General features: G+C 39.8%; 1 protein-coding gene across 4 annotated transcripts in view; it reads right to left on the reverse strand.

Annotated features, from left to right (window-relative positions):
- Positions 1 to 23178, reverse strand: part of SCML2 (Scm polycomb group protein like 2) — a 68020-nt gene extending 44842 nt beyond the window's left edge. For 3 of the 4 annotated variants that reach the window (XM_045582297.1, XM_045582296.1, XM_045582299.1), the window contains exons 1-6: positions 23090 to 23176; positions 22118 to 22164; positions 9682 to 9727; positions 6784 to 6849; positions 2337 to 2407; positions 1334 to 1568 (exon numbers count right to left, since the gene is read on the reverse strand). In XM_045582297.1, the coding sequence (XP_045438253.1) occupies positions 1334 to 1568; positions 2337 to 2407; positions 6784 to 6849; positions 9682 to 9703 (394 nt within the window). In that variant the 5' untranslated portion in view covers positions 9704 to 9727; positions 22118 to 22164; positions 23090 to 23176. Of the gene's footprint in view, positions 1 to 1333; positions 1569 to 2336; positions 2408 to 6783; positions 6850 to 9681; positions 9728 to 22117; positions 22165 to 23089 lie in introns of all 4 variants that reach the window. The other variant, XM_045582298.1, reaches the window with a different exon arrangement.
- Between the last annotated feature and the right edge of the window lie 4009 nt (positions 23179 to 27187).

Raw genomic sequence — 27187 nt, forward strand, 5'->3', positions numbered from 1 at the left:
TATTCAAAAGTGCCTAATGAGCAAATTGGCAAAAACTGTTTATTTTTATATGCAGTGTGAAAGTATACATTAATTATCATGTGTTTTTATATATTTCATATTTCAGTTAACAAATTATAAATGTAATTTGGAAAATAAATAATCATAATTTTGGCTATACTTTTGAAATGCTATATTTCTTTTCAAAAAAATGGAAAACATATTATCATATTATAAACAGAAATAAAATCCAAACAGGAAAACACTATGCCTCAGGTTTACACTTACATCTCTTACAGAATTCTGTATGATTCCAGAAATGTTATAAAAGTAAACAATAAAAAAATATGAATGATATAAAGGAAAAGGGAGAAAAAGCAGAAAACACACACACCCTTAACCACCTTCTTGGAATAACACATTTCTGATTAGTATTTTTAAAAATATTTGAAGCCAAATTAAGACTAATTAACAATTAGAGCAAGAACAGTATAAAAATACATCACTAAGAATAGTTACTATTAATATATTAAATTTTTATTCTCAGGGAATTTTTCACCAATAGGAGACAAAAAAATCCATTTTTTCCATTGAGCTTTATAATAGGGAATTTTCATTTTCAGCACTGTAAAGAAGAAACAAAAACAAAAACCCACCATTCACTCAGAATAAAAAAAAAAGTGATAAATGAAATCACTTATTTTCTGTAGAATATCATGGTACACCTAAATAATAAAAGAAAAATTTTGCCCCAAATTAGTCACACACATTTTATGTTTTAAAAACTTGGTCAAAATGAAGAACTTTGAACTTAAAAACCTTTACTGGTAAGTTCCATCTATCTCCTCCTTTTCAAAAACCTAAAGGTACTCACCCTTCTCTCACTGAGATTTCTTCCCACTATAACGGAAATGGAATTCCCAGATTTACATCTAGAACCTGGATGTGGAATACCCTATGCTCACCCCCAAACCAAAAATGCTGAATGGCTCAGTGGGCAATACTGAGGGAGGAAGTGACTTGTATCAAATGCTATAAACTACTCCCCCAGAAGGGCTTCTGAATCTGCATGTGTAATCTAGTAGAGAAGCTTCTGAAATTTAAAGTTTGAAGACAGCAGGAGTCTTTCCCTGGAGTGGAAAACCTTTAGCACACATAAACCAAATGTGTACATAGTGAAACTCTGTAACCTATGGTACTGATGAATTCCTCTCTTGTATATTTTCCACAGTAACCACCTGACCATCTATTCGTAAGAATGTCTAGGAGAATAGGTTTTTAAAAGGCCATTAAACCTATTTCTACTGAATATTACTAGTAAGAATATGTTATTTTAAAAACTGTTTATCCTTACCCAGTGGAGGCTGAAGTAAGTCCCCTTGCTGTTCACAGGTTCCAATGGGCTGTATGTCTGGAGAATCAACTAGTCTCCAAAAATCATTTTTGTCATCACTACCATCAAGGCGTAAACGTAACCTGGCACCAGTAACTCCAATAATCGTGGCAATACATGTCGAAGTCGTATTGCGAGGGTCATGTGCTTCTAATTTCATACCAACTTTGAATTCATTAGTTGGTGGAATCTTAGACTATACACACACAAACACAATTTTGTTAAAGTGAATCAACTATAAGAAAAACAAATGGTCCGTTATGTTACCAGAATACTTGAGGAGCGTTTTAAGTAACGGTCACAGCAGATGGTAAACAAAGTTAAGAACTATAGGGGTCAAGAAGAAGATCTTCAAGCCCTCCCCTTGGCTTGATGTGCAGCATAAAAACACTGCCAACTGCCGGTTTTCCTCATTTGCCCACTTCCAGGCACCTAACTGTGGCCTTTAAAATGCACCCTGAGTGGCTTTCTAAAATAAGAATCTGATTAGGCCACTCCCCTTGAAATAAGCCAAATGGTAGCTCACCACTGCTTAAGATAAAAGTCCAAGTACTCATTACAATTTAAAAGCCCCCACAACGTTAACCTCATTCCCACACTATTGCCTCTACCCCATTCTGTGTTTCAGCCACGCCATCCCTCCCACTCAGGTTCCCTTACACCCATGTGCCTTTGTTTTAGATGTTCTCTCTGCCTGGAATATCCTTCCCTTCATTCCAACCATCTCAGATAGCACCTCTTTTGTGAGCCCTCCCAATATAGAGTAGTCACACTTCTCATAATTAATTATGTGCATGTGTATCTTTCTGACATTCTTAATGAATGAATGCAGAGACCAGCTTTCTTACCTGGCACTACCACAATCTCACCATCTCCTCACACCACCTGAACCTAACAGTCACAGGGACACCTTCCAACGATAGTTTACATTAATATATTCAACATCTACAGAATTTTAGCATACCTGTCTGAAACACTCTACAGGAGCACATGAAGATCCAGTCTTTTTCAAGTAACTGTCCCATTGGAATTCATCTGGAAATACATATACAAAATAACTTTTAATATATACAATATGTATACTAATTTTCAAGAATAAAATGGGCTTTGGTTCCATTTTCTCTTTAAAAAATATTTTCTAATTAAGAGCAGATTCAAACTTCCTGATGTACATTTGATTAGCAGTATAGGAATAAAAAATAAGACAACTTCATTATAATAATGGCTATGGTATAAATTACAAGCCAGATCTTCTCAATGTAATGAGTACTACAGCACAGTGATTCTAAAAATGTGGATTCTAGAAGCTACAGGATGTTTTATAGAGTGAGAGCAAATTCTACTCATCTGGCTCTAATATAAATTTACTCAAGATGTGTTTTTACCATTTCATCCCATTAATGTGATGGTGCTTTGTTTTTCACGGGGAGCTAAAGGTGTTTAGGTGTGTGGTCTAGCAGAATTTTACGGAAAGAAAAAATCTGAGAACCAGAGTTGTTCCTCAATTGACTAGTTGATCTCCATCCAGTTGTCAAGAATATGATGGCAGAACAAAGCAGTAAACCAGTCATCGGTACAGTCACTGATATAGATTATTTTAGTGATGTACATTTTTTACACACTCTTGCCATCCTTTCTCTCACTTAATCTTCATAATGCTAGAGCACAAGGTCAGAAAGCAGAAGTACTCTGCCTGGCCTGAACTCTTCAATTCACTGTGCCAGTCAGATGCCAAAGGCACTGAGAGAAAAACTTGATAGCTGTATTAAAAGCAGTATTCATTCATACAAAGTTTAATTCTCATCAACCATGAGGTTTTTCTATACTCTCATTTAATTTTGTCACTATATAAATATTGGTTTTGAGCCTGGCCGGTATGGCTCTATGGTTGAGCGTTGACCTATGAACCTGGAGGTCATGGTTCAATTCCAGGTCAGGGCACGCGCCTGGTTGCAGGCTCAATCCCCAGTGTGGGGCGTGCAGGAGGTGGCTGACCAATGATTCTCTCTCATAACCTATGTTTCTATCTCTCTCTTCCTCTCCCTTCCGCTCTGAAATCAGCACAAACATATTTTTAAAAAACACTGGTTTTGACTTTTCCCCTTCCTGGGGGAATGTACATTACTAACCTCTTATATATCCTTTAACGATATATAACACACTGAAACACACACACACAAAGTGCTGACAAATGATTAACAGCCAGCTTTTCAGAAAATACAAACAAAAAGCCTGAGTGGCAGTGTTGGTAGTCTTCTGCGATTTAAATACTACCACCATACCTGATTACAAGGTGCCAAGGAGAAGTCACTAACCACAAAGTTGGAAAGAGTTGTGTGCAAATGGCTCTCCGTAGCTGGTGTGAACCAGCTTCAGCATGCCATCAATATATGAGTGTGATTTTACACATGTATGTAGTAATATTATGTCATACTTAACACTGTGCACCCTGCTTTTTAAACTTAACAATAAATCTAAGAGATTATTCCATTAAAAAGAGACTGTGTTTAAGTCCACTTTAGATGACGGGAAGTGAATGTTACCACACTGCTGGAAGGTATGCAGCAGAATGGTGAGACTATGGGCTCTGAAGTCACACCTGCCTTCTTCCAGCCAGGCTCTGCCTATTTCTAGTTGTGTGATCCTGAGCAAGTCATTTCATTTTTCAGCCTCAGTTCCTTCCTTTATAAAATAGGGGATGTAATAAATATGGTACAAGGTATTTTGAGAATTAAGTGAAGTAGCATACATGTAAGTCATTCAATAAATGACAAGTTATTATAAAACTAAATGTCATTATTGTCATTGGTTTATGAATACTGAATAGCTTTTTCGTAAGTGAACACTAAGATCCATGGCTCCAAAATTCAACTGGGCAGGATATTTCAGTGACCTCCTAAGCACTAACTAAACCATCAGGAGACCCAGGGTTTGAACTGAAGCTCTACCAACATATAGTTTTGGAGAGCATTTTTTTAAAGCACAACAACAACAACAAAAACATGAATTGGGGGTTGGGGGATCTGGCTAGGATGTCCTAAGGAGGTCACTGATATATCCTGATCAGTTTAATTTAGATTTGACACATCTACAATACCACAGCTGAATTCCCGACCAGGAGCCAAAACAGTGCTCTGGTTATTGTTTGCACATGCCCATGGTTCCTTCTTGTTTGATTTGCACTCTATTCTAGTCCGTTATTTGTCCAAATATCTTTTTGGCAAGCGGAACATAATCTATGTGAGCCCCCTGGTCTTCTCCAGAATAAATCAGAATCATAATGTCTTCTAGTGTGAGGCTGGAGTTCAGAGTCTAGTAAAGATGGGGGAAATATCTGGAATCAGAAACTTCTCAGCTGAACGATCACTGCACCACTACTTCACAGCACTCATCACAATTGTAGTTGTTTATTTAATGTCTACCTTTCCTCCTAAACTCAAAGAAGGGAGGGATCATGTCTGTTTCATTCATCACTGGATTCCCATAAAAGGTAGCCAGTATGTGTCAGGCACTGTCCTAGCTACCGGAAATTCAGTGGTTAATAAAATGGACAAAAACCCTGGCTCTCATAGAGCTTAAACTTTTAGCAGTCACTCACTGATTTCTAAAATAAGATGTTAAGTTCAGGACCATGGCTCCTTCTTCTTTGACTTATACTCTATTCTAGTCCATTATTTGTCCAAATGTCTAAAATAAGATGTTAAAAGCAGGTCTCTCAGAAATATCTGCAGATGTCTGTCAACCTGATCAATCTCGTTTTTTTAAATCATAAGTTTGAGAATTTTGAAAAGTTACTAGCTTCAACCTTCAAGAATATATTTTATTTACTTTTATGAAATGTTCAGGATAGCTAAATCTATAGAGACAACAAGTAGATAAGTAGTTGCCTAGAGCTGGGGAGGGGAGAAGCATTGGGAGAAAATGTGGAGTGATTAATAACTGGGTACAGAATTTCTTTTTAGGGTGATAAAAAATGTTCTAAAATTGATTATAATGATGGTTACACAACTCTGCGAATACACCGAGAACCACTGAATTGTATACTTTAAATGGGCGAATTGTTTATGTAAACTACATCTCAACAAAACTGTTACGTATATTGTAAAAACAGATGGAATTTGTAGGGATAAAGAAGAACATTCTAACCTAATGGCCTCCATTTTCTTGGAGGGTTTTAGAGGTTGGAAAGAAGAGCTGACGGACAAATAAGGCCAATGGGAAAAAGAAGGAAGTGCTGGGGGCCCAGCATTGAAAGAGAATGATTCCATGGAGATTACCTATAGAGGCAACCTTCCTGTGAGAACAGGAAGCCATATATGAAGGCATATATGAAGTATTACAAGAGTGGGGAGGGCAGAACAGGTCCAACAGAAAGACAAAGGGAAGGACAAGAGGTTCATCTGGGAATCTCTGGTAAACACAGTAAGTTTGTCATTTTTTTATTCAGCCTTTTGTGTTCATATGACTCATTTTCTCATTTTCCTTAAGAGCAGGTGCAACAAGTCAGATGTACCTCCAGTGTCTCTGGTGCAGTGCTATATACATGCTGTTTACAATAAAAATTAATTGAGTGATAATAAATAAAATTAACATCTATAGAACATATACAATATACCTAGGAATTATACTAGGTACTTTATATTCATTTTTTAAATTTAAATTCCAATAATCCCATGAGGTAAGTAGTAGGATCCATAGACAAAGAATGTTTAGTAATTTGCCCAATGTCACAAGGCCATTAGAGTGGCTCAGTTGACTGGAGCATCATCCCACACACCAAAAGGTTGAGGGTTCAATTCCCAGTCAGGGCACATGCCTAGCTTGCAGATTCAATCTCCCATCAGGTCACATACAGGGGGAATCAATTGATATCTTCTCTTATCAATCAATGCTTCTCTCTTTCTCTCTCTCTGTCTCTCTCTCTCTTCCTCCCTCTAAAATCAATAAAGCCATATCCTCAGATGAGGATTTTAAAACAAAAGAAAAATGAGACCAGGATTTCTAGAAGAGGTCTGTCTGACCTATCAATGCCTAAGCTTTTATCTACTTTTATCAACTATCTTTTGACCATCAAAAACAGAGTTTCACATTGATTGTAATGTAAGGATGTTTTTTATTCATAATAAAGTTATTTTAAATTGGTAATACGTGGTACTTAATAACTAGATATCTTTAATTTGGCAAAATTTGCATTGAAATACATGGTTATTTTTTAATGTAATGCCATACCAATTTATCTCTAAGTAAAACCAAAGTAAAAATTTCAAAATAAAAACTATTTCCTGACCTTTCTTATCACTTAGGTTTCATATTTACAGGAGTTTGCTGTACAGAGAGTATATAAAAGCAATAAGAGTTCATATTAACACTGACTGAGGAAAAAATATGTGTTTAAATACTTTAAAACCTACCATCTTGTTTAGATGTGTCCGATTGAGAAGTTTTCCCTTTACTATCCTTCTTCACATTCATTGAATCTAAAAAGAAAACAGTAAGCAATATCAGAATACTATAGCAATAGTCTGAAAGAGCACTTAATAAAACTATAAACTAAAACTATTTTCTGATAGGAGCTAGTTTTAATTTTTTATAATTAATATTCTCTCTCTCTTTTTTTTTTGCACAGGACTTCATTTTCTAACATGCTGTGTACCTTATAATGTGCTTATTTATTTTGTTTCATTTTATGTCTCACTCAAATGTAAGCTCCAAAAGAGCATGGGTTTATTTAATTTTGTCTGTTTTGTTCACTGCTATAGTCTCAGGGCCTAGAATAGGACCTGGTATGCAATGACACCCTCAAGGATTTGTTAAATTAATGAATAAATAAGCCAAAACAAATTGCGCTGATCCTTACAATATTCAAATTAACATGCCCTAGAAATAAAGTGGATGTTTTTGACAGTTTAAAAAATAACAAGAAAGCTAGACTGTAATATAATTCAATAGACTAGGCAGAGTTTTATGCCAAACTGAGGAGCTCAAACAGTGCTGGAACTTATAACTACCCAAATCTAAGATATTATATTATTTTGTCCACATATATGTCCAGTATATGTCTTAAAGATATATAATTTTAAAAGTCATTCACTATATTATTATTATTCTGAAAAATTAAGTTTAATTCCTTAATATCAAATAAGCAGTCAGTGTTCCTACTTCCCCAATTGTCTTAATTATTTTAAACTAGAGGCTCGATGCACAAAATTTGTGCAAGGGGTTTGGCCCTCACAACCCCAGCTTGCCTCAGCCCTCACAGACCAGGCTTCGTCCAGATGGTCGTTCAGCTGCCGTCCAGTCTAATTAGCATATTATGCTTTTATTATTATAGATGTGTCTGTTTGAATCAGGACATGAATAAAATCCATACATAGCAACGGTTGATATGTCTCTTAAGTCTATTGATCTGTAGGCTCTTTTGTCCCCATTCCCCTAGCAATTTTTTTGCTGATGATACCAGTTTAGAGTTTTCCAATCTGGATTTTGATGACTATTTCCTCATGGTGCTGAGTTCTTCTGGTCCTTATATTTTTTCTAAATTGGTACTGATATTTTGATCAAGAGCTTAAATAGATGCAGATTTGGCTTTGCAGGGGTGGGGCAGGGGTTAACAGAAGATGACTTCATATGTGATGTGGGTACTTCTCACAGGAGGCTCATAATTAACATCTAGTTCTTTCTCTTTTTTGTGATATGACTAACCATAGATGGCTACTGCCTATATCTGTGGTTGGCAAACTGCAGCTCACGAGCCACATGCGGCTCTTTGGCCCTTTGAGTGTGGCTCTTCCTCAAAATATCATGGCCTGGGAGAGTCTATTTTGAAGAAGTGGCGTTAGAAGAAGTTTAAGTTTAAAAAATTTGGCTCTCCAAAGAAATTTCAATCGTTGAACTGTTGATGTTTGGCTCTGTTGACTAATTAATTTGCTGACCACTGGCCTAGATCCATTAGTTCATGGAGGTATTCTAATTTTATCATCCTGTCTTTATTAACCAGAAAAATTCTGTAGAGAGAAACCTCCCCTCTTTAACCATTCAGTTACCCTGAGGTACAGATCATATAGAAAAGTCGCAATCAATATTTTATTTTGTTTACTTTCTAATTTTCAAAATAAGTTGGATCCGTAGCATTCTCCATAAATGACCAATAGGTTTTCTTTTTTATTGATAGTATCATTATGAACTCATGTATTTAAACTTCCATCTATTGCTATTTTACCCTTGACCTGTCAGGTGACAAGCTTCTTAAAGAAGGACCTATAAGTCATGTCAAGTGTACCATTTAAGGTAACAGATCTACTTTCTGGTTATAACTGAGTAACTCTTCAAGATATGTGAACACTTGAAGGAAGTAGATGGAATGCTTTGTATTTAAATAATTTGGCTAGTAAAAAGAAAGTACATATTTATGTTTACTAAATAGTTCTCCTTAAGATTTTCTATTAGGAAAGAAAGTAAAACTAAAGACATGATTCCTGCTCTAGAGAAGCTAAAATGAAGTTCCAGAGACTACACTAAACTAATGCACTTGATAAAATTGTGAACATCAGAGAATAACATTCAGTATTCAGCCAGAGAAAAAGTCATGGGAGACATAGGATTTGAACTGAGTCTTGAAGTAAAGACAGGATTTAGCATAGCAAGGTGTGAAGTATGGGGGGGGGGGGGGGAAGCACAACTCAAAACAGTGCAGCCGAAACCCGGTTTGGCTCAGTGGATAGAGCGTCGGCCTAAGGACCGAAAGGTCCCAGGTTCGATTCCGGTCAAGGGCATGTACCTTGGTTGCGGGCGCATCCCCAGTCGGGGGTGTGCAGGAGGCAGCTGGTCGATGTTCCTCTCTCATCGATGTTTCTAACTCTCTATCCCTCTCTCTTCCTCTCTGTAAAAAAAATTTTAAAAAAATCAATAAAATATATTAAAAACAAAAACAAAACAAAACAACTCAAAACAGTGCAAATGAGTGTGGCATATTCACCGTACAGTGAGCAGCCTTCTCATTAGAGTAAGTCAGGATTAAGTACTTTTTTAATCACTCCTATTAGAGTTAGAAGATTTAGATTCTGATTTTGGCATTGTCACAGATTGTTATATGACCTCCCTCAGAGTCAGTTTTCTTATTTATAAAATTCGGAAGGGATGACAAGATTATTGTTAATAGCTCTTCAGTTCTAAAATTCCAATTCTAAGCACCTAACATCTTGCTTTACTTTTATTTTTAAAAGGACTTACAAACATTCAGTCTGCCAGAAGATACTCATTCCAAATAAATAACAAACAAACATTACCATTTTTATGTAAGTAAATTTTACCTCCACAGGCTGTTCGCCCCATGGTATCCCCTTCTGATGTTCCTTCCTACAAGGAGAAAAATCAATTAATGCTTCCTTTTTAGCATACTTCTGAAGGGTCATATTAGAAACTGGGTATAGAGTTAGTAGTTGCTGAAGGCAGGGGAAGAGGGACTGGGGAGTGATTGATTACAGGTATAGCTATGGGTAAGGGATTTCTTTTTTGAGGTGATCGAATGTTTTAGAATTGGATAGTGGTGATGGATGCACTGAACTGTGTACTTTAAAAGGGTGGATTTTATGATTAAATCATTTTAAAAAGCAGATGGTAAATTGGTAGAGTTGGGATTCAAACTGAGGCCTACCCCAAAACCCCACTTATGCATCTTTTATGGGGAGGTGAAACAATCATGACTGTTTTGGTGAAACTTGTAAGAACTGCAAAAGTCTAACAAGATAATTACTTGTTAGAAGGCATGTATAGTTTGAAGCCATTAATTCATTAATCCAGACTTTTCCTGCATGTCCTCAATCTGACATGTACTCTATAACAAAGATAAATAAAATACTGTCCTTGCTCTCCAACAGGTCCACTAGTCAGAAATAAGCATATGAACAAAACACACGATTTTATTTACAGATATTAATTTACAGACTCTGGGCATAATTGCATTTATCAAGGGTTTATGCACACAAGAATAAAAAAGGCCAGGCCTCTGTCCTCTGGGAGTTCCCCTGCAGGGTTTCCCAGGATGTTTCTACCCAACAGCGGATATCAAAGCAAGCCTTATATAATACAGGCTGTTTACCTGTTCACTTCTCATCACAGGTTGTAAAGTAATTGAGAACACAGGCCACACATTACTCTCCCTTGTAGCTCTCCCAAAGCTAGCACAAAGCATTGTGCTTAAAAGTACTCAAATGTTCACTGATTGTAACTAATAGTGACTAAAGTTCAAGATATAGGTCTGAATAGAATTATATGAGTAAAAGATTTAAGTATGGAGAGAAACATGGGACATGTGCTAGCTTGTGAATAAGGCTTAGCTGGGATGGTAAAGATGGTGGTGTATATACTAACTGGGAGGGGGAAGGGGGTAAAAGAATGGTATCTTATAAATATCTCCTGTGTGATATAATTCTATATGTGTAAAATTGTATATAAGTTTGCATAATGTAATACAAAACTATTTTGGTGATACTTCTTATTTTGCACCACAGGTGGTGAGATTTTAAGTGACCTTTATTGTCTTCTTTATATTTTTATGTATTATTTGAACTCTTTATAATGGTATATGTTAAATAATCAGACAAAGTTATTTTCAAGGGGGGAGGGAGTGCCCTGATAGTTTAATAATCCCTGAATGTTCTTATATTATTAAGGAGCTCGATATATGCAATGCTGGTCTATCACACTTAACAAGTTATACATACTATTAAAGAAAAAATTATACTGTGATAATTACTGGCGGCTATATCAATTACATATAAATATTACTTCAAGTGCTTAAAGCCGTTACAAGTTACTTAATCTCTCTGAGTCTTGGTTTTCCCATATTTAAATGAAAACTAATACCATCTAAACTTCATACTACAGTCAAGAAAATTAAAGGAAGATAGTATATAGGTAAAGCACCTAGCATAGAATTGTGAACAAGTGGAAACTCAAAGATTGTTTTCTATTATACCCCATCTTCCCTAATTAAAACTCCCTGGGAAGAGTGAGTTTCAGCATTAGCCCTTAACATTATGTTCTAAAATGAAACTATATTCCTACTTTGATTCCTGACCATTACTTAATTACTTTTTCAAAGTATGGACCAGCCGGGACCGGTTTGGCTCACCAGGACCGGTTTGGCTCAGTGGATAGAGCGTAGGCCTGCGGACTGAAGGGTCCCAGGTTCGATTCTGGTCAAGGGCATGTACCTTGGTTGCAGGCGCATCCCCAGTAGGGGGTGTGCAGGAGGCAGCTGATCAATGATTCTCTCTCATCGATGTTTCTAACTCTCTATCCCTCTCTCTTCCTCTCTGTGAAAAATCAATAAAATATATTTTTTTAAAAATAAAAAAATAAAGTATGGACCAAAAAAGATGTTTAAAGAGATAAATGCTCCAAATATATGGTAACGGAAGTAAACCAGATTTGGGGTGGTGAGCACACCATTGAGTATATAGACACTGTACTGTAATGTTGTACACTTGAAATATTATTAACCAGTGTTACCCCAATACATTTAGATGAATGGATTTAAAAAATTAGGCTAGCACTCTTTTAGAATGCCTGACATTTAAATTTCCTTTACCAAAAGGACAGTTACACTAAATCTAGCAGGCTTTGACCAAGCATAGATAACCTGGAATCTTTTACAAAACCATTTGTTTTGCTTATTGTAACTTGTCATAGATTTAAGAGCTAAAAATGCTTTATCCATGCGTTATACACATATGCATATAAATTCTTTGGTTAATATCTTCCCGCTTCCCCTCCCTGAAGGCCTGGGGGGATCAGGAGAGGGTGAAGGGGTTGATGGAGGGGGAAGAGAAGGAGACAGCTGTAATATTTTCAACAACAAAGGTAAACTGTTTTAATGGTTTGAAAAGTCATGCATTGTTTTAAACCATTTTCTCAATACATTTAAACAACATAAACAGTAAATTAATAGTGGAACTATTAAACCTAAAATTCCTAGTTGCACCTATCTGATTCTAGAGAAAATTCTAGCTTTTTAAAGAAAGACTGTTTTAAAGGACTATTTAGCAAGTTGATGAGTCTATAATTCTACAATTACAGAATCCTTCCATTATTTGCTTGTTTGAGATTTTCGTTTTTCCTTCCCTTGTTTTTGTTTTGAAAATACAGTAATATACCTTGAGTCTCTAATTAGAGACTACTACCTGAGGAGTAAATAAGGATGACAAGAACAGGGACTAAAACAAGTTTAACAAGCAAGAAATTTCCCAGGGCCCTTTGCATTTCTGATGTTATAAAATAGATGGAGAATTACGGCACCTCAACGTGAGAGCATAAAAATAAACTAAACGCAGATGTTGAGCTGAAAAAATAAATAAATGTGCTCCCATACTAATAGCAAGGTTTGCTGCTATATTTCTCAGACAGAAGTCCCATAGGTGGGAATATGTCCAAACTTAAACATTAAATGATTAGACTTATTCAGAGCCTCCCATTTCGCAGATATTAAAATCCACTACTTGAAAATGTAAAATGACCTTAAATTGAGATAACGTGTAGAAAAGACTCTCAACTATATTATATATTTACCAGACTAATCATTTCCTAATGATCAGCAGGGTTTTGGTAATAAATATGATGACACCCATAATACAAAGTGTTACTGTGATACCTCACTTTCTGCCCTCTAGCTTCTTCCCTCTTCTCCTATATCTGCTTCCAAAACTTCAATTACTTCCCAGACATCAACACCCATTTTGGTGTCAATCCCCTTGACACTTCAGGAGCCCTCTGTGATAGGTCACCCCTCATTTCTGACACCTCTCCTCTTTGAGTCTCAGGCATATGTTATTCCCTGGTTGTCCTATCTGTATTACCCCTCTGTATCTATGTCCTCCTTCTGTCCTAGCCATTGATCTTCCCTAGTCACTCAATCTGTTCCTCTAGCTTCTAGAAATTTGAGTCTAGAATCTCATTCTAGTCCATGGCTGGTATAACACTACTATATGTATGACTCATATCAGCATCTCTAGTCCCAATCTCTCTCCAAAGTTTATAGTCTAGCCCAGGTGTCGGCAACCTACGGCTCCAGAGCCGCAAGCGGCTCTTTTGAAGCTTTACCGCGGCTCCGGCAACTTGCAAGCCTGTGTGAAAATGAAGGTAACGTCTTACAGTCCTGATGTGCTGACACTGTGCACTGAGTTCAGTTCAGGAGCAAAAATCCCATTAACCAGGTAAATTAAATATTTTAATTAGCTATTAATTTGCAAAAATATATTCTACATTGTTAAGTGAAAAAGTCCTTTTTTTCTTCAGATTGACAGCTAACTGCACGATCCGGTATATAGCATTAAGGTAAGAAACAATATATGCAGTGTTATATTTGTTTTAAATGTCGCAATGGTTTTGCGGCTCCCAGGTGTTTTTTTTCCTTCGGAAACGGGTCCAAGTGGCTCTTTATGTCTTAAAGGTTGCAGACCCCTGGTCTAGCCAGTTGAACATCAGTTTGAATATCTCACAACCTCCTTAAACACTACATATTTGAAAAAATCAAACTCGTTTGCCCTCCAAAAGGTGCTCCTTTTTCTCTGCTTCCTATTTTAATAGGCACTATGAATTCCCAATCTTTCTGAATTAAAAATAATCTTTTGTCCAATATCTTATCAGTTACCAAGTTCTATTGATTCTTGAAAATCAGAAAGCTAGTAGTGAAAGAAAATTAATTCAAACCTAGGTTTGTCAAGACACCAAAAGACGGGGATCCAATACACTGTACATACTCTGAAAGGCAGAAGCAAAAAGATATACCATGCACCCTGGACAGAATGGATCCATGAGGACAGGAGAAAATAAAAATTATGGCCCCTGGGGTCTAATGATGGTGGTATTGGCAGTGGTAATAATAAATACTAAGAGCTGCCACTCACTGAGCTCTTGCTAAATGCCTGGCTCCCTATTAGGGCCTTTCAATACAGTTTTCTTATATAAAGCCTATTACAAGCCTGTTATTAATTGATACTATTATTAATGTTCATTTGAAAGTTAAGGATACTGAGGCTCAAAGATCTACATAAGATCACACAGCTAAATTTGAACCTAGGTTCATGAATGCTTAACCATTATGCTAAAATTGCTTCTATTGTATTTGTGTGCATGCCTTATCTCCCCTTCTAGACTATGAGCTTTTGCGGACAGTATCAAGTCTGGTTCATCTTTGTATTCTCTAGGGTCTAGCCAGTGTCCACCACATAATAGGGCCCTGAAAATGTTTGCTTAACAAGTAAATAAAATCTGCTACATTTTATATACTCCAATACTATATAATAAAATCTACCGGCTACTGATATAGTACCAGAACATTGTGGTTTAAAAAAAATTTGGTGAGATTTTTCTCTTGGCTGTCATCATTGTCTTCTCTGTTCCTTTTTCTAATGTCTTAATTTACATACAATTCTAGGTCAATAGGCCAAGGAGGAAATTCTTTGAGACCTGAAATAGTCCCTCACTCCCCATATCTCTTTCCCAACATTTGCCAGTCTTTCGTGTTTTTACTCTAAATTTGATTTATAGGATGGTTTAGGTCTCAAAAAGATACGCAGCAGCATAAATAGATTAGTATTACAGGTATTCTTTTTCAAGAAGAACTAAGAATAACTTGTATCAGAATTCAGTTTATGAATTCTAATTACACTAGAGGCTGAGTGCCCGAAATTTGTGCACTCAGGGAGGGTCCCTCGGCCTGGCCTGTGCCCTCTTGCAGTCTAGCCCTTGGGGGATATCCAACTGATGGCTTAAGCCCGCTTCTTGCCTAAGCCAACACTCAGACATACTTAGCACTGCTGCAGAGGCGGGAGAGGCTCTTGCCACTGCCACTGTGCTTGCTAGCCATGAGCCCGCTTCTGGCTGAGCAGCGCTCCCCCTGTGGGAGCGCACTGACCACCAGGGGCCAGCTCCTGTGTTGAGTGTCTGCCCTCTGGTGTCAGTGTGCATCATAGCGAGCAGTTGTTCCTCCATTCAGTCTATTTGTATATTAGCCTGTTTTTATATAGGATGACAGTTGGAACCAAATCACGTGTTTAGACCAACATTCAAACAAAAAAAAAAGACACAGTCTTTACACAAAAAATAATCTAACTACAGAGATATTTCATTCTATCCCCTTGAATATATCAGTAATATACTAGTAAATGTGTCAAGGCTAAGAGATAATTCATAAATATTTGCTGGCAGTTAAAGAAAATGTTGGGCTGAAACTGGTTTGGCTCAGTGGATAGAGCCTTGGCCTGCGGAATGAAAGGTCCTGGGTTCGATTCCAGTCAAGGGCATGTACCTTGGTTGTGGGCACATCCCGACAACCTTGGTTGCGGGCACATCCCCGGTAGGGAGTGTGCAAGAGGCAGCTGAATGATGATTCTCTCTCATCAATGTTTCTAGCTCTCTATCCCTCTCTCTTCCTCTCTGTAAGAATTGAATAAAAATATATTTTTTTAAAAAAAAAGAAAATGTTGGAATAAACTATGGAAATTACAGTACACACGGATAACTCACCAGACACTATTAATGAAATAGCACAAGCAGGGTTTTTTTTTCTTTTTTAAGTCTATCTCATTATAAAGACACTGCTTTCAAACTTGAATAACAAAAAAGTTCTTTATGATCCAGTCAACATGCAAAAGGATGATAGAGAAGTCTGAGTTAACTGAATAGAATAACATCTTTAAGTTTTTCATTTTGACTGGAAAACAGTTTATTTTATTTTGAAACTTTGGTTTCAAGAGCACTTCACGCCGAAATCGGTTTGGCTCAGTGGATAGAGCGTTGGTTTGCGGACTGAAAGGTCCCAGGTACGATTTGGTTGCGGGCACATCCCTAGCGGAGGGTATGCAGGAGGAGGCTGGTCGATGTTTCTCTCTCATCGACATTTGTAGCTCTCTATCCCTCTTCCTTCCTCTCTGTGAAAAATCAATAAAATATATTTTTTAAAAACATTTTTTTAAAGAGCACTTCATATTTATACCTAAATGCAAAAACACTTATTTATTTAATTCAAATGCATTATAGCTATATATTTTCCTTTTACAAAGAGAAGCTGGCTCTTTTTTTTTAATATCTTTTATTGATTTTTTACAGAGAGGAAGGGAGAGAGCTAGAGAGCTAGAAACGTCGATGAGAGAGAAACATCGCCTCTTGCACACCCCTTACTGGGGATGAGCAGGCAGCCAACGCATATGCCCCTGACCTGAATGGAACCCGGGACACCCCAGTCCGCAGACCGATGCTCCACCACTGAGCCAAACCTGTCTAGGCGAGAAGCTGGCTCTTTTAACTAAAATTTGCTTCTGGTAATGGTGGTTATCCTCATAAAGGATAGAAATGTATATCTATCCATTGTACAGCCACATATAATTTGTTAAATTGGACATGATTCACCACTTTAAGATTTCACATGTTATCTACTTAATCCATTCAAGTAAATAATCAAATTTCCATTTTCTGCCCAGTTGGTGTGGCTCAGTGGTTGAGCACTGACCTATGAACTAGGAGGTCACACTTTGACTCCCACTCAGGGCACATGCTGGGATTGCAGGTTCGATCCCAGTTCTCTCTCCCTCTCCCTTTCTCTCTGAATTGGATAAGAATATATTATAAAATTCCCATTTTCTGATATATGTATAAACATAATCAGAAAACAACTAAGCTTTAATTTTGCGATTGCCTTTAAAAATAAATTTTCATCCCTGAGTTGTGTATAATCAATATTAAGAATGAACATTTTTGGTAGTTATTTATCATACCAAGCCTTCTGGAGAAACTAAGGTTTCTAGAGGAGCAATTTTAATTATACTTTACTAAAATCAGCTGCAACCAATTAGAAATTAAGCTTTGTGTCAAACAAACCCAAGGGGGAGGAAACTATTTTGAAGAATTTTTAATTTATCTAACAATTGTAGCCTACAAGTTAACATAATTAATACCTACAATTTTAAAATAATTTATGTGAAAGCTATTTATTTAGTTAGGAAGTATGTTATATCAGAAAACAGATCAATGAAAGATATGTTAAGGGTTACCAAAACCCATGCTTATAACTGTCAATGCCTAAAGTTCTAAAGCACAGCCATGGGCTAATTTTCCAAGGACCTGCTGCCCACCAGCATTTGCAGAGGATGGACTTAATAGCAGGGCATGTCAGTTTACTACAGGCAGTTCTCCATGCAACATTTTGACAAAAGAACTGGGTCAGGTTACAGCCTGTGCCTGTTATCACAGCGGTCTAGATTTATGGTTTCTAACACCAGCCCTCCAAGAAATAATGGAAATTATGACAATAACAATTCCTGCTAGACAACAGACTGCAGAAAAGCATGCAATAAAACACAATCTGAAGTGACCAGAAAACTAAACATCCCTGACAATGCTTCAAACATGAGGCAGGTGTGTCAGTAAATTATCCACTTAAATATTTCTACAAACTCAAAAAAATCTCAGACCAGGATTTCTAGTCTAAACCAGGCAACATATAAACGTGCTTATTATTACTGAGTACTATATTTTCTTTTAATAACCAACAAAGACAATGTGTTTATTTGTTTATTTTTAAATATATTTTATTGATTTTCCACAGAGAGGAAAGGAGAGGGATAGAGAGCTAGAAACATAGATGAGAGAAAATCATTGATCAGCTGCCTCCTGCACACACCCCCACCGGGGATGTGCCCGCAACCAATGTACATGCCCTTGACCGGAATCGAACCCGGGACCTTTCAGTCCGCAGACTGACACTCTATCCACTGAGCCACACCTGTTTCGGCAGACAATGTGTTTATTTGAACAGATTTCTTAGACTCTACTGAGTTAATAAAAAATAAAGATAATGCTGATCATTATTGTACATTTCAATAACTTGAAAGTGTATTAAAACTTACTTCAAGTAATACTTTAAATCTATCAAAAGAATAAGAAGACCAATTTCACAGCAAAGGGCACATGTTTACAACTGTATTCAGAGGCAAGAGAACTGGAGAAGAAACAGTTGCTTCACTCACAGCTTAATTTAAAACTGAATATATCATCAAAATATGAAACCAGCTAAAAATGATGAAAGATAGAAAAAGTGACCAAATGTTTGTTTGTTTTTAAATAACCTTGTCAATACATGTGCTTAAAAGTCTAGGCAGCCGAAGCCAGTTTGGCTCAATGGTGGAGTGTAGGTCTGCGGACTGAAAGGTCCCAGGTTCGATTCCGGACAAGGGCATGCACATTGGTTGCAGGCACATCCCCGGTAGGGGGTGTGCAAGAGGCAGCTGATCTATGTTTCTCTCTCATAGACGTTTCTAGTTCTCTATCTCTCCCTGTTCCTCTCTGTAAAAAATCAATAAAATATATTTTTTTTAAAAAAGTCTAGGCAAATGAAGCTGTTTGTGTCTGGAGAAACAGAGGTTGAGATAAATCAAACATGTATTCTAAAGACAAGAAGCAAAGAGAGCTTCAATAGCCTTTCCTTGAGAAAAGAAAGCATCTTCAAGGTATGCCCTAGAATTGCAATCTGTCCCCTCTGAAGTTTACAATGGCATGTCACCACAAAAGGTGGGCATGCTCTTTCCGCTATTACAACAATTTGCTCCTATAAACTTAGGAAGGGGCAGAGCCACAGCCATAAACGCACATCACAAGTAGTAGGTAATCAAATGCTCTCCATTATCGAATGTTTCCCAGCTCTTTACTCGTCTAAGCTTATTCTTTCTTCCTTTTTTTTAACTCCTTGGTTAAATAAGGAATTTAGACTAGGTCAGAAGAGTATGAAACTAAGTTAACAGCACCATCATATAAACTGCTAATAAGGAACCTCAAATCTTTTGCTTTAAACCCAGTAAAATACCCGTTTCTTACATTAAAACATTTCCATCAGCATGCCCAAAAAATAAAAGTAAGGTAAAGATTTAGGGATACATGTTTAGTAGAAATCACTTAACACAAAAAACACTAGTATTATAATTTATAAGTTGGGTATGGTTTAGTTATATTAGACAACAGAAACACAAAATAAGCAAAAACGCCTTCCTCATGAAAAACCAAAGAACATATGCACATTTCAAACCCTCGTTTCGGAAATATTCTCAATTTACCCAGCTTTCAGAATCACCATCTCTATCTTTTTAAGAATGAGATGCTATCACTACAATAAAGGCATTTCTAGGCTTAGAATAACCAAAGCCCAAACTGGTTAGAGCCTGGAAAACTCAACCACTAAATTATGCCAGCCCATTTTAATCTAAGATAAACAGAGTGCTTCCTTTCATCTATTTCCCCAAGGTAAAAGGATCATAAATATTAAGACTCCAAGCCAGGGAAGAATGAACTTTTTCTTTCTAAATCACCAATATTTGCGATTTTAAAAATTTCAACGTTTTTGGTTCCTGAAATCAACAATCACTTCAAATCCTAAGCTATTATGTAGTAATTTTCAGGCATTAAAAATGTTCCTACAATTCCGAGGGGTGCTTGATTTGCTCACTCCAAACTACAAAACACCTGGCAATGCCAGACCAACATTGGCGCCAGAGCCTGGGGGCTCTAACATAGAGGGCTGTGGCAGAGCTCACTTTGTATATCCTAAAAACTAGAACCTACTATGAGGAAACAATGAGAGTCCCGGGGAGAGGAGTTAATAGAGGAGATGGTATCAGATTTCCATTCACAACTGGAATGAGAATAGAGAGGAAATAAGTTACAGACCCCGTTACCTGGGAGGAAAAAAAGGGACTAGAGGTGACTAATAACTCAAATAGCAGATCCCTTGCATCAGCCAGTGTTCCAGTTACTAAAGTTACAAGTGATTTCTATTAACCCAAGGAGAGGGGCAGTAAAACCTTCAAGTGAAATTTGCCTCCTCTTTACCCTACAAGAGCTCAAACTAAAATTGTGCCTTGGGTCTTCCTTAAATGGAACAAGGGACTATGTCTTTTTCACTCAAAAGACGTGGTATTTATTCAGCCTATTCAAGGCACTTTACTATATCATCAATTATTTCTCAGTGAGGCAGCGCAGGATTACCCCGACCATTTCAATGATGCGGAAACAGACACCAACAGCAAAGGGAACAGGGGCAGGAAGGGGGTGATAGGAAGCATCTGGGAGGAACAGGCAGGCAGCTAAAAAGGAACAACCCCGAAAGAAAATGAGAGTCACATCTGGCTTATAGCTGACCATCGTAACCCTTGTTATTTTTGAGCTCAGAGAAATTTCTGAAACATCTTGGGGAAAATGCTGTAAATGATCAGTCAGTTAATATCTAGTTAACAGCCTACTTGGTCATAGAAGTAAAGGATGTTTTTAGCATTAAAAAAACGCAATGTCCAGAGCACATTCTGATTTCAATGTATACCAGTCACTCCTTTTCCCCCTTAAGTGTTATCTGACTCAGAAAACAATCTCTCATAAAAACGTATACTTCTATAGAATCAGAACAAGAGAGTCATAAAGTTAACATCACATAACCCAGAATTTCATTTAGCGAATTACAACCCAAATCCCTGAATTTGCCTTGAAATAAAAGGACATTCATATTAAGTTTCTAAACTATAACCTTGACCTTTTCAGGAATAAAATACTAATGGGAAGCCTTAATCACTTAGAAACCAGCACAAATAGCAGCCTCTGAATACTAGTAAATGCACATTGAACTGAATCCATAAGGACAGCACAGGCACTTAATAAAGATGTGCTTATTGAAGGGTAAACCAAAACGACTGACCAACTGCCTCAAGAGAAAAACTCATATCACTTTAAGATTGGCTCAAAGGTTTTTTTGTACCTATTATGACACCCTTAGCTTTAAAGCATCCTCACCCATAATGTATTCAGTTGCATTAATCTTTTTTTCCCCAAACCATCGATTTCAAAACAAATCAGATTCTCTTAGGAAACAGGTATACACCTTTAAGAAGCTTATATGGTTGTTCAATAAATATGAAATTTATTCAAAAATCCCAAAGCCATTTTAATGGCGTTTGACTGAGTTTTTTAATTCCATCATACTATTTTGAAGATTATGGATAAAGCTATAACCAAACAAATGCAAAACGTGGGGTCAGTGCTCATAAACTCACTCCGTTCTTGAAATCCCAATTGGACTAACTTCCAAAAGCTTATTTTGCACATTTCTCCCACTTACATGTACAAACCCACAAACAGAATAAAAGAACAATCACCCTTGGAAATACACTTAATGAGTAATTAAGAAAATAATAGCAAGGAAGCCAAGATTGTCTTTATTGAAAAACATTCCCAAGCACTGCTGTTGATAAAAATTATACAATTGCTTATCATAGGAAGCCATGTTCCATAAATGTTACACATCTTAGAATACTCTTTCCCCCAAACAGATATATTTATAAATAGCTCTGGGATCACTAAAAATACAGGAGTATCTGCAGTGGTTTGGGCAAAGAAAACTTTAATTCTGTAAATCCTGCGACCATAATGAAGCACTCACTTTCTCTGCCTTAGTTTCCCCTACAGATAAGTCATAGACGCTAATCTACTTCTTCAAAGTAGAGACCAATTTCCACTTGTAATCGCACGTTACTATGAATGACAAACGTTTCACAACCTTTCTCTTTAAAAAAAAAAATCAATAGCCTTCAATGGGAACTTGTACCTAAATACATGTGCTGTCAAAACATTCTGGGGAGGAGGAACCGAGTACAGTGCAGCCCTCAAAGCAACGAAGCACCTCAAAGCGCAAAACCCAATCAATTCACCTACCAGGTCTACTTCGGACGAGTCCCGCTAGGATGGAGCACAATCACGCACTGGGAGGAGAGAGAGAGAGAACGCGGTCTCAACACCAAGGCAGCAAAGGTCCTGATCCCCGTCGAGCCCGCGAAAAGCACCTCGCCTTGCCGCCTCGCCGATCGCAGGAGCCGCGCACTCCGCTACCCACCCCCTATTCCGAGAGCTGCCCCTCCAAGCCCCCTAGACAAGCCAAGGGTGCTCCCGCCAGCTCCTCCGCTCCCGCCAGCTCCTCCGCTCCCGCCAGCTCCTCCGCCCCCCTGCTCCCCTGCCCCCCCTGCTCCTCCGATCTCCCCCCCTGCTCCTCCGATCCCCCCTGATCCCCCCTTCCCCCTACTCCCTCCTTCCCCACACACCAGCCGCCACCGAGCCCCCCGCGCGAGTCCGCCGGGCACCTAGCATCAGCACCCAAACCCGCGCTCCGCCACCGGCGCATCCTCCCGAGCTGGCATTTCCCTCGCAAACTCCGAAAGTTCCTTCCCAAGTCCGCAGAGGGCAACCGGGCGAGTTTCGGCCCCGAGCCCGCAAAGTCAGCCCCGCTGCCCCTCCGCGCGCCCCCCGGGCCCAGCCCGGCCCCACTCCCCGGGAGGATGGATGCTCGGGACGGTGCCGCCCGCGCTGGGGACCAGGGGAGCCGGGGGAGCGGCCGGGCTCCCAACCCCAGGGGAGCGTGAGGGGCGCCGCGACCCAGGCTGAGGGCACTCAGCGGGGCAGGGGGACCCCGATCTCAGGATGGGGGGTGTGGGTGAGGCCGCCGAGGGCGGGCCACGGGGGTGCAGGGCCCGACGAAGGCCCGACCCCGCGGGGCGGTGGAGGGGGGCGTTCCGCGCGCGGGTCCCGCCGCGAAGGGCTCCCGGCCGCCCGCCCGCCCGAGATCACGGCCCGACACCGGACCCCCAGGCTCCGCCCGTCTGCCCCCCGAGGGCCCGGGGGATGGCCACCTACCCGGCGTCTCGCAGGCGAAGGCAGCGAAATCCCCGATCGCACCGGTCCGGGATCCCCGCGAACAGGCACGGCTCTTCACACCGCTGCCGCCATGTTTGAGAAGCCGCGCGCGGAGCCGCGCATGCCCCGCAACCGCCGCCGGCGCCCCGCCCCCTCCGGCCGCGTGCCCCGCGGTGGCCGCGAGCGCGCCCTCTGACCGCGCAGTGCGGGGCCCGGGCCGGACCCGCTGCAAGCTCGCCGGGGGCACCCACCGCCAGCCCTGGCAAGCCCCGGGCGCCTTGTCCTCCTCTTCCTTTCACAAGCCGCTCTCCCGCCAAAATCAAATAAATAAATGCATGAATAAATAAATAAATAAATACCCGTACCCTAACCGGGACCCCAGGGTGCATGTCAAGTTCCTTCCCTGGAACTCGCTCCCCTAACCTGGACCATCGCCTGGGATTCTGGGCCACCCACCAGCCTGGCCAGGAGCTCCATAGGCTGGCCCTTCCCTAGGAAGTCTAGCAAGTTCCATGAGCGAGGGCAAAGCATCTCCTGGAGCAGCTGGAACAAAACCACTCCTTTGGGAGGTGCAGCATGGTCCTGAAAACAGCCACGTCCCACCCCTCAAGAGCTTTTGCCATGCATTACCCTCCAGTTCCACATTCTGCATGAAGTTGGTCCTCCAAACCCAGGCTTGAGCTAATGGGAACGGCATGAACCCTAGGGTGTTGGGGAGCATCGTGCATTTTGGGGTGTCCTCTGCTCCAACCGCCTGGCCCGGTTCTGAGCTGTGGTGCAGGTGGAGGTGCACCTAAAAGCAGGCTTACTCATAATCGCCCTCGAATGTCTCTGAGCAAAATGTGGAAAACCAGAGAGTTGAGCGGAGCCCTCCTTGGAGCTGTAGCAGCCCTGGAGAACATGGGCTGAAGTGAGCAGAGGCTGGGAACAATCACAGCAGTTAGGGTTTGAAGGTCACAGGGAGGGTGTGAGGACTAGAACAGGCAATGGGCCAGCTGGATTGACAGCTTCATAAGACCACTTCAGCAAATGTGGGTTGTTTTTTTTTTTCCAATTGAGCTTTAAACTATCTGCAAAAAAGTGCACAAATCATAAATGTATAGCTCAATTAATTTTTACGTATATACTGACACTGACATCAAAATATAGACATTTCCAGCACCTCAGCAAATCTTATGTGTCTTCCCAGTCAAGAACACAATTTTTCTGACTTCTGTCATTATAAATTAGTTTTGCTTGTTCCTTGGTATCTTATCAATGAATTTACTAGTATATAGCACTAGAGGCCCAGTGCATGAATTTGTGCATGGTTGAGGTCCTTAGAGTATCCTGTGGGGATCAGGTCCCAGCTCACACCCCCAGCCTTGCAGCCCCACAGCCCCCCATGACACTCCACTGTGACCTGGCGTTGCTCCCTCACCTGCTCCACCATCCCACCTGTGGGGTGATGTGTCGGGGCTGGGCCCCCACACCCAGCTCCCTCAGCACCTGAGAGCTGGGTGGTGGCCCCGCCACCCACCACCCTGCTGGCATTCGGGCCTGCTTGCACCTGCCTTCACCTGGCACCGTCTGCTCATAGCTCCATCATCCAGCCACAGTCCCACTCTCTTCGGAGCCCATTGGGGCCCACAGCACCTCCACTACCACCCACTACCAGCACCGTGTCGCCAATGCCCACCATGTTCTGCGGCATCCCTGATGTTTAGTGCATGTCATAGCGAGCAGTCAAACTCTTGGTCAAACAACCACCCAAGGAGACAATTTGCATATTAGGCTTTTATTATATAGGATGTCTTCTTTTGTGTCTGGCTTCTTTCACTTAACATTATGTCTCCAAGATTCATCCCTGTTGTTGAAGCATCACCCTCATTCTTTTTTTTTAATATATATTTTATTGATTTTTTTTTTACAGAGAGGAAGGGAGAGTGATAGAGAGCTAGAAACATCGATGAGAGAGAAACATCAACCAGCTGCCTCTTTGCACACCCCCTATTGGGGATGTGTCCGCAACCAATGTACATGCCCTTGACCGGAATCGAACCTGGAACCTTTCAGTCTGCAGACTGACGCTCTATCCACTGAGCCAAACCGGTTTCGGCAACATCACCCTCATTCTTAGCAAGTGTTGCAGACATCCTTGTTCTTCCCCTTTCCCAAAAGCTATGCTATGTGTGTTTTTTGGTGCGCGCGCGCGTGCGTGCGTGCGTGTGTGTGTGTGTGTGTGTGTGTGTGTGTGTGCATGTGGGGGGAGGGGGCTAAGGCTATTGTAAATTGTCTTCCAATTATTTTATCCCCCTTTTTATAATGAATACTTTTTAATTTTGGCAGTGATGTGACCTCTAATTATATTAAATCTTAGTTACATTGATAATGAAAACTTTGTTTTATTCAAAGTTAAGAGCAGATTTCACTTCATACCTCTTCAGCATACTGTGTAAGTAAACTATTGATCCTTCTTCAATTTTATGTCCTCTGACTAAATACAGATTTGTAAACCAACATGGTGGCTGGAAAGATGAACATTTAGAGGCCCTTTGCATTCCATATATTTCATAGATTTGGGCAGTGGGTTTTGTTTGTTGTTTGCCTCTGCTTTGGCAAAAACAAACAAGCAAAAAATAAGGCAAACAACCAAGAGAAAATGATTAGAAAGGTATAAACTGACATAGCCACTAATAGAAATAGTGACTATCATAGTCACTATGTTAGTTTGACTATCATAGTCAAACTAACATAGTCACTAATGGAAATAGAGGCAATAGTATCTGACAAAAAGAAGAATAAACTAAGGGGAAGATGAGGTCAAGAAAACTGGGAATACATTCGATAGAAGTGGTTACTTGTCTGCCCTGCCAGGCCAAAGTAAGCAGGAGCCTAAGAGATAGCACACAGCACAGCATTTTTTTTTTTCCCTCTCTGAAGCACGGAATGTTCTTTGCTCCTTGACTGGTTCAATTCTCTTGTGCATATTGATATTTTTGCTGGTTCACCTCTTACACTTCCCTAGGGCCTCTCACACCATTTGTTTCCCTTGCAGTCCTTGTCTTTCTTGGGCTGGCCTTTTTATGTCTTCTCCTGTCCTTATGACAGCTTGATGAATGGCCCCTCTCACTTCTGGTCTTGATGATACTTTTACTCTGGCTGTGTTACCACTCCTAAATGAGTCCAACTTTCACCAATCTAGGTTTTTGGAAATCTCATAAGTCATAACACTTAGACTTAACTATGTGTTTTTTTTCTTGTGTGTGTATGTATTTAAATTTTTTTAATACTGAAAGAATAGTATAATGGGCCCTATGCACCCATCACTCAGCCCCCCAAATTATGGGCAATCCTGCCTCATCCATACTCTTCTCCAATTTCTCCCACTTCCTATTATTTTAAAACAAATTCTAGATAACATATCATTTATTTTGTAAATATTTCCTTATGTATCTCTAAAAGATGACTTTTTATAACATAATTGTATTAGTATTCTTGTGCTGCTATAAGTAATTATCAAAAACTTAGTGGCTTAAAAAATAGAAGTTTATTATCTTACCAGAGGCCTGGTGCACAAAATTTGTACACTGATAGGGTCCCTAGGCCTGGCCTGTGATCAGGGCCGGTCTGTGGAGTAACAGTGGGGTGATTGGGGGGTGGGGGGGAAGACGGCTGGCACCTGCCTTGGCTGGCCTGGGGCCTGTGGGCTGGGGGCAGCTTCTGCGTTGAGCGTCTTCCCCCTGGTGGTCAGTGCACATCATAGCAACCGGTCTTTTCACTGGTTGTTCTGCTGTTCGGTAGTTTTGCGTATTAGGCTTTTATTATATAAGATAGTTTCAGAGGTCAGAAGTCCAAAATAGGTTGGGAGAGCTGTTTTCTTTATGGAGGCTCTAGAGGAGAATCAGTTTCTTTGCTTTTCCATCGCCAAACATATATCTATCTATCTACCTAACTCTATCTCTATCTCTCTCCCTGACTTCTGTTTCCATGGTCACCTCTTCTGATTTTGACCCTCTTACTTTTATAAGAACGCTGTGATTACCTTGGATGCACCCAGCTAATCCAAAATAATTTTCCTATAATGATTCTTAACTAAATCACATTTGCAAAGTTTTG

This window comes from Pipistrellus kuhlii, unplaced genomic scaffold (genome assembly GCF_014108245.1).
Source record: "Pipistrellus kuhlii isolate mPipKuh1 unplaced genomic scaffold, mPipKuh1.p scaffold_m20_p_16, whole genome shotgun sequence".
Taxonomy (NCBI): Eukaryota; Metazoa; Chordata; class Mammalia; order Chiroptera; family Vespertilionidae; genus Pipistrellus; species Pipistrellus kuhlii.